General features: G+C 43.8%; 1 protein-coding gene across 1 annotated transcript; it reads left to right on the top strand.

Moving 5' to 3' along the window:
* The first annotated feature begins 3,101 nt into the window (after window positions 1-3,101).
* sdhaf3 (succinate dehydrogenase complex assembly factor 3) lies at window positions 3,102-6,752 on the top strand. The gene is made up of 2 exons (XM_084484598.1): window positions 3,102-3,489; window positions 6,401-6,752. Exons 1-2 carry the CDS (start codon window positions 3,319-3,321, stop codon window positions 6,584-6,586), a joined length of 357 nt encoding a protein of 118 aa, XP_084340724.1. The 5' UTR covers window positions 3,102-3,318; the 3' UTR covers window positions 6,587-6,752.
* Window positions 6,753-8,474: the final 1,722 nt, after the last annotated feature.

Below are 8,474 nucleotides of genomic sequence, written 5' to 3'. Positions count from 1 at the left end.
TAAATAGGCAGGTAGGGGTGGGCGTGTTCTGTGGCTTTAAAAGCCCGCCCCCTGACCATGCGCAAATGTTGCAGCCCTACCGTATGTGCTCGGTGCTGCTCCCTGTGGCTATGTGAGAATATTACCTCTTAAAATGTGCTTGGTGCTGCTCCCTGTGGCTATGTGAGAATATTACCTCTTAACTATTAAATGTGCTCGGTGCTGCTCCCTGTGGCTATGTGAGAATATTACCTCTTAACCATTATATGTGCTCGGTGCTGCTCCCTGTGGCTATGTGAGAATATTACGGCTGATGGTTGGATGGTTAGGACATTGCCGTCATGATGACTCCGAGTGGGGGTACTTTCCGCAGGGCCTTGCTGTGTATAGCTCCTGCCGTCTTCCATTGCAGCTGCACCAAGTCCGGCACGGGGACTGCTGCAGCATATATTGGCAGAACACCGGTGGCGGTTCTGCTGTCTCTGACAGGGACCGCTGCAGGTGGAGGCTCTGCTCTGCTGTCTCTAACCGGCGCAATAGAGGAAAAACTTGAGAAGGTGGATTGATCACTCAAGTTGAATCACCATAATCCTACTGTGACGACCCCGCCTACTTATTTACTCTGACGTCATTGTCTCTTTCCTCAAGGCAATCAGCTGATGCCATCAGCCGGATCTGGAGCACCTGGGCCCGGTGTTCCAGCCGAATAAAAGGGCAGCTGGTTGCCTGTTGTCACTCTCTTCTCTTGCTCTCCTCGCAGGCGTCCGCACCTTTTTGGTTTGCTTTGGCGTTTCATTAATTTATTCCTTCTCCACAACACCCCACCTTGCATGATCAATACACCCACATTTACATGACTGAAACTACTGACATACACACCTCATACTGGCATTACTTTGTTAAGTTGTGTTACGTTATGTAAATAAATCTCTTTTTCTATCGGTTGTGCACTGTCTCTTCTGTTTTTGTCATCTCCGTTGAGCCGGGTCATGACACTACCTAATAGTAAATTAGGTGAATTAAGTAAATTATTCATATTTTGGTGACGACTTTGGTGAGCGATTAAATGTAAAGGGGGAAAGAAACTTCTTGGCCGACTTGAGGGCCGAATTATGGGAGGCCTTCATATCACGTATAAAGCAATGCATCAGATAAACGATCAAATAAACATGACAGGGCTTATAAACTCCTGAACAAATGAATCCTATTTATCTGCCAATTCCCTAGTGAATCATTCATGTTTTTTGTCTGTGTGTGATGAAAAAAATTTAACTTTTCTCAAAAGAGTGGCTGAAAGTTATGGATACATACCTTTGCTTTCTACTGAATCAAAGCGTCAACTGGATCGTTTGTTCCTTGCAGAAACAATACGAGACTTAAGACTAATTCATAATCAGAGGGATGAGCTCTTCGGATCAGAAGCGTCTTCAGTATGAGTGCAACCATTTTCATGCAAACATTAAAGGTTCTGAGAAAGATCTCAAACTTTATGCAGCTCATTTTGACGTCATAAGAGAGATGACCTCTCGACCGTGGCCGTGTGTTTGTCTGTGTGCGTGCATGTGTATATTCATTATAAATATTTCACACACACACACACACACACAAACACACTTAAGCCAATACAGCATCGTGAGATCTCCATATTTACTGTAGACTATTTGGTGGCATGAAATACAACTATGAACAAACTTCTTGCCAAGGTTTTGGGCTTTCAGAAGAGCTTGTAACCAACAATGGGCAACATTTTAATTTAGGGCTACACAATTAAGTATATATTTATTGAAATCGTGGTTTTGACCTGTGCAATTGACTAATAGAGAAAATTTAAGTCATAATAATAATAAATGCAATTTAAAAAGACATTTAACAATTGTAAAAATGTATCTGATTTTGTATGCCTATTATTCAAATCGATATTCGGTAAATTTCTTAATAAAATCGCAATTAAAGTATTTGTTACAATCGTGCAGTAAATCGTGCACATTTAAAATCGCATTGTGTCATATTGAGCCCAGTTATTATGTGGGAGACTTTCAGAATTCAAAAAGGGAGTGAGTGGGAGCCTTGATGTCGTTCATTTCATCATTATTAAGGGCCTTAGTGAACACTGCTATACAGAAATCCATCTAATGTAGATGACGAAGCTGTCATGCATATGATCCTGACTCCAATAATCCGATTCCAATAAAAAGTAATCCCGCTGATTCCTTCTCCTTTGGAAGTGATGGTGGGCCTACATTTAATCCTTTACGTCTAAACGTATAGAAACGGTCAGAAAAACCATATGGTTCCACTCTTAACTAGTCCAAACGAAACTCTGTAGTGCTCTGATCACAAATGGATCTCATGTCATATGAGTTTGTAATTTTTTAGGAGATGGGCAGAACTAAAGGGAACGATGTGACTCTCAAGATTGACCCTGGTGAAATGTTATTATGCCGTTAAGAAAATATGCGATGCACTATTCAGAGGAATGAAGAAACCCGCTCACTATTGACCTATTCTGGCCACCTGGTGGCGCCAATGGGTCAGAACTCCATCTCCTGGACAAACATAGAAGACTGACTTCAAGACCATTCATTCAGATGCAAGCAGAGCATCAAAAAAACTCCGCCACGGCTAGGCATGGTTAAGAGACTATAATATAATTTAAATGTACAATTATACAATTATATTCTGATTGTTTTTTTTAGTTTGGTGGCATTCAAGAACTTCAGGTCAATTCAAATGTATTCGTTGGTCCCACCAATCATATATGCACCAAGAAGAGTATATATGAGCCATTTCCCACAATGATAAAATAGTCAAGCTGCACAGCATGCAGTAAATGGGGTGCATAGTAACAAACGAAAAAAAAGAACCAGCAGATCAGGTCAGTACTAATAGAGAAGCCAAGCATCAGGAGCCAGCCACTACTCCAGGCTGATAAATGGCCCGAATCTAACTAATAGTGATTGCTGATGTTGATTATAAAGTGATAAACTGTTCAAGAGTAAAACAATATTATACATATTACGTTTTCGTGCATTCAATTCGTAGTCCCTCCTTGCCACTAGGGGTCAGCATTGGGAGGATACGACCTGTCTCCACAAAACCAAAGGGCAAAGGAAACCCTTCCCGTGTAAACAAGGACGTTAAATAACTGGCATTGCCTGTCTCAGTCATTCGGGTCATTCTGTGTCCTTTGGCTCTCTTGTATAACTCTATTCTGTGTGGTTAGATGAAGCTATCCATTGAGTAGAAGGTTCTGCTGAAGGACAACTGTCGCCTGTGTAATGTCTGAAGATCGGACCTGCAGGGTGTAAACTGTCCTTAAACTGTCCTCATCTTCTGGAGATGACTACCCATGTGTCCAAAGTGCGCTCCTTGTACAAGCGGATCCTCCTGCTGCACCGCTTCCTGCCCATCGACCTGCGAGCGCTGGGAGACCAGTACGTCAAGGAGGAGTTCCGGAGGCACAAGAGCGCTTCTCCGAAGGAAGTGACCTCCTTCATGGTCGAGTGGGAGGTGAGTTGTTTGTTATGTCACTTATAATGTCCGACTAATGTCTGCCAGTCTGAAGCTATGAATAAACTCCTCTGAATTGACCTAAAGGTACGCTGATCTTAAGGCTGACAGCGCTGTAGTGCCAGCTTCACGCCACTAGATGGTGCCACCGCTTCGCTTTACTGAGCTGCTGTCTATCTATTGAGCTGTGTTCTCCGAGAGCCTTCGGCTGCTAGACCTGGGGCCAGCAGAGACTCTCGATCAGGATGCTGTATTAGGAGACTGTAGGCAGGACATTTGAATGCTGGAGACACAACTGTCAAGACAGGGCCAGCTGCTGATTTGTCATGGGCTTGCAGCGTATTTCCCGTATTGAATTCCATTTATGTACATGGATTAGTTTAGTGTACTTTTTCTAATAAATAAGTGAGTGGCATATATATAATATCTGTAAAAAATAATGATATTCTAGGCAAGGCATACAGAATTTAAAACATACAAAATCTGTCTACATTAAACATGTCAGACATATAACTAATGTTTTTTAATTTGCATTTACATTTGATTAGATTTAGATAAAGATGTGCTCATTAAACGCTCTTCTGAGGGGAGCAGAGGAGTGGTGGTGGGGTGGAGGCTGGTCATGTCTCTAGTGAGGGAGAAGGCAGCTGAGGCCAGGGGCTCACTGGGAAAGGCTGAGGAGGGGCTGGAGCAGGTCTGCAGGTTGAGATGCTTGTGATGTTTTTTTATCGTCGTGGGGGGGGGGGGGGGGGGGGCGGCGGCGGTAGTGTTCTGGGCTGGCTCACTGCCAGCTACTGCTCCTATGAGCAGGAGGATGGTGAATCGGTTCTAATGGCCTCCTGTATCAAGGCAGGAGACTGGATTTCACACTTTGCTCCCAGTATTCAGATATTCAGTCAGATTTTGTGAAGATGTTTGTTTTTTTTTGTGACGCAGACAAAGCCTGTGTCAAAGGCTAAATATCCACAAACCAAGAACTGCTAGAAAAATATTGTGATCAGATTGAGCTACCAAACAACATGAAGATATCGTAACCACAGAGGTACCCAGGGCTGATTTCAGGAGGCACCTCCTCCTCAGGCTCTATAGCTACGGCACAACTTTCAGATGCTGTGTGTAATGAATATGATCATAGAATCAGAACGCCCCCCCCCCCCCACCCAGTGGGCGAAGCAGACGTCACACCGCGCTGCAGCAGTGCACAGGGAAGGTTTGAGGAACAGATGAGGAGCTGGCCTCCAAATGTGATTATACAGCCACTGAGTGTTCACTTTAATCAGAGAGAGAGAGAGAGAGAGAGAGAGAGGCACGCAGGGCATGGCTGTCAGTATGGGAATTTGACTGTGACCATGGGATCGATCCAACGATCAGGAGGGGCCCATTAGACCCATTAGCTAATGGACGGCGTTTACAGTGCAGACGTGACTTCAGTACCACCCCTTCATAATGTTTGCAACTAGCCATGTCTAATCAGAGGACTTAAGGCCATTAATTCCTAAATCCCTGCCATACGGTTAATTGAACTGATTCCCTTCTTTCTTCACCTGTAATTTATTCTAAACTCAAGTTTTAACACTTTGACTGGCTCAATATCAGCCAGCGTGTAGGGGTCAGTCATGGTTAAGGGTTTTGCTCAGGAGACACTTAAAAAGGCAGAGCTGGGGATCGAACCAGCAACCTTCCGCTTGCCAGACAAACTGCTCCACCCCCTGCCTGAGCTACTGCCTCCTGTAAGTGGAGTATGAATGGAAATTCAAAAACAAAATGTAAACTGTAGGCTACAATTAAGTAATGTCCAGGGTAGGAGTGAGTTAATAAACTATTTTCCGCAACTGGACCATAACAGAATGACGGACTTGGACTAGTCTTTACCGTTTTCCCTTATACAATTTAATATTTGAGTTGGCCTGTTCCTTTGTGGTCACGAATAAGTTACTTCTATAAATTTATTGCAGATTGATCCTTCTATTCGTACTTTGTTTCATGATCCTTTTTATAAACCATACCAGGAATCATTTCCCAAAGTGTTAAAGAAGGGAAAGGGCTAATTCAGTTACGAGGCGGGCTGGACTAGAGTGCTCTCCCTAGTGGGTTCAGGCCAGCGTCGCTCCTCCTGGTGGATGTATTGCTCCCTGGCTCGCGGTCAACATAATTCCATTATGCACAAGGGAAAAGCCTTTAAGACAAATGGTTTGTTATTGCCGATGCTGAAACCATTCCAAAATCCATTCAGGGAGGATTCTGCTGAATGGGTAAGCAGTAGCCTTTGACGTCGGTACTGTCAGTTGCACTGATGGTTTTTTTATGAATGAAAAATGCACGTTGCAGGTCAATATTTCAAAGATGACGCTGTTCTCTGGGATGATTCATGCGTGGCGTTATGAATCAGGTGAGATTCGTAGGGGCCCTCCCAAAACAGAGGACGCCAAATTTGTTCTTTGGTCAAATTATATCCCTCTGTCTCTCTGTCTCTCTGTCTGTCTGTCTGTGTCTTTATCTTTATTACGTGTAGGCCGTCCGAGAAGCCATCATTGGTCATGCGGATGTGACCAGCTATTCAGTATTCCTAACCCTTCAACACAGCCTTTACTAGTGCTTATAGTTACAGGCTGGAGATGGTCAGGAAAAATGGGATCACTTTACTAGAATTCAAAATTGAAGGACAACAGATCCAGATATGAAAAGGTGTATCCGTATTAAAGCATCTTATCAATGATAAGATGTTACCCTTATCACCTGTGATAAAAGTGGATGGTATTTGTTTAGGTGGACCTTTATGAACCACACCCGCCAGCACTCATTTAAGCCCCAATCAGAAACGGAAATTGCAATAACCGGTGTTGTGTTGGACATGACATGAGTACACATGCTATCAGGATCTCAGAGTGCGTGTCATCTTGTGTCCACACAGAACTACAAGACCACCCTCCAGACCCAGGTCCTGGACTCGTCCGGCCGCCTGGCCCCCAGGAGCCAGCTGGGCACCGCTCTGTCTGAGGCCAAGTTCCAGGACTTCCAGAACGAGCAGATAGGCCAGCTGTATGAGCTCATGTTGGAGTCCACCAAACCCAACCGGCAGTTTGACATCCAGGAGTAGAGAGAGGACGCTCCCCACTGCCCGGCCTCTGCCGTGTGCCTCTGAGCCAAAAGCTAAGCCTAATACTATCAGAGATGACGCGTGCTTTGTACCAGGGTGCTCCCTGAGAACTAACACCCAGGCTTTCTAAATGTGGTTATTATAATAATAAAAGTACTGTGCAATATCACTGTGTTCCTTTGCTTCTCTCCTGCACGTATGTGACAGAAACAGGGTTGGGTGTGCTTTGTGTGGGAACTCTAAATGCATTAATGTGGCAGTAATGAGATTACTTTGTCAACTTTCTTTCTCGCATGAATGCAATGCTGAAGTCATTGGTTTGAAAACGAAATAGGCGTGGAATAGGGATAGGCCTTTTCTGCAAATGCACCCAAGTGACGAATCAATAGTGAGTCCTTTCAACCTCACTGCTAATATTTCCATTGTTGGCGGGGGTAGCCCTTGTTATTCAGGCAGAAAACATGAATAGTTTCACACACACACACACATATATATATATATATATATATACACACACACGACACAACATAAAGATAGATCCAAGACAAACATTTGTTGATGCACTATTGTTTCCAGAAAGGAGAGTCCTGCACTATGTCTGATTAGTAACCTGATGGGCTGGGATTGGATATATCGGATATATTACTGGGATCAGATCTATTGGGCATAGGGTTGATTACTTTGCATTTCAAATGACGTTGGATGTTTTGGCACAGCACATTTTGTCCCCACCATAACCTTTCGAAAAGGGTCTCTCCGCACAGACAGTCTTTTCTCTAACTAATACATCTTTAAGTCATGCAGCAGATTGCAAACCAACTCCTTTGGAAGAGAGTTGCTTAATGAAAGTTGAGTCTCCTAGCCGACATCACAGACAACCTCGACCGGGATCAAAAGTGGACCGATGGTCAAAGAGGGCCTGTCGTCTCACCAAGAGGGCCGGACAGGCAGGATAAACCATTCCTACTGGAGAACAGGACAGAATAACAACGTGTCTCTGAGCAGCCAGAAGAGCAATAAAAGGGTTGGTGTTGGTGTGTGTACACACACACACACATACAAACAAACACACAAACAAACTCATCCTGACACCAGCCAGGAGGAATCAATGGCTTCTAAACAGTTTCATTTGTAGCCTTGTGTGATCAGAATTCACTCAGGAATATTCCCCTCTGAAGTGTGGCAATCAATGGGAACCTACTAGGATGTACAAAGTATATAACCACAATGGTGTACATAGTGGTAACTTCAAGAAAGCCGGTCAAAGACACAGCGTAGAATGACGGAGGGCTTGATACGCTCTAGTGACTTCAGAGGGGGTCTCCACCAAAAGGCCAGCCTATAGAGGCTGAAGATTAGCCAGGGAAAGCAATTCTTTCACCTATCTCTAAAAGACAGATTGTTTTTTACATTAGTTATAAAGCCAGAATGAAAACACAAAGTCTTTGAGAAATTGTTCACATTCCTAAACACAATACCGATTTTACCTTGCAGCTCAAAGTGAGGTTAACCATGTGGCCTTCATTTAATCCAAGGACATTTGATCCACAGGAAATAACCTGGAACAACAAATATTTGTTGTTCCTTATCCTTAAAGTTATAAAATAAGGTAAAATGACCTGGACCCATATCTCAGGCCCCATTGGCTGAACCATCCCAAACTGAAGCCTGATTTCCAGCTTGTTCAGGGATTTATGGGGTTTATGGTGTTTATAGGGTTTATGGTGTTTGGTGCAGACTCACAACAAGATGGAGTACAACAAGTTATAGGGTTTGCGAGCCGTGGGCTACTGGGCTCTGAGAATAAATAGGAGAATTACAGCACCACCCCATTAGAACTACATGCCCTTAAATGGGCTGTCAGGAAGAAGTTCCCAGATCTGCTGCT

This window comes from Micromesistius poutassou (assembly GCF_964030765.1).
Source record: "Micromesistius poutassou genome assembly, chromosome: 20".
NCBI classification, from domain to species: domain Eukaryota; kingdom Metazoa; phylum Chordata; class Actinopteri; order Gadiformes; family Gadidae; genus Micromesistius; species Micromesistius poutassou.
Note: the sequence above shows the minus strand (reverse complement) of the source record. Positions and strands in the feature narration are given on the sequence as shown.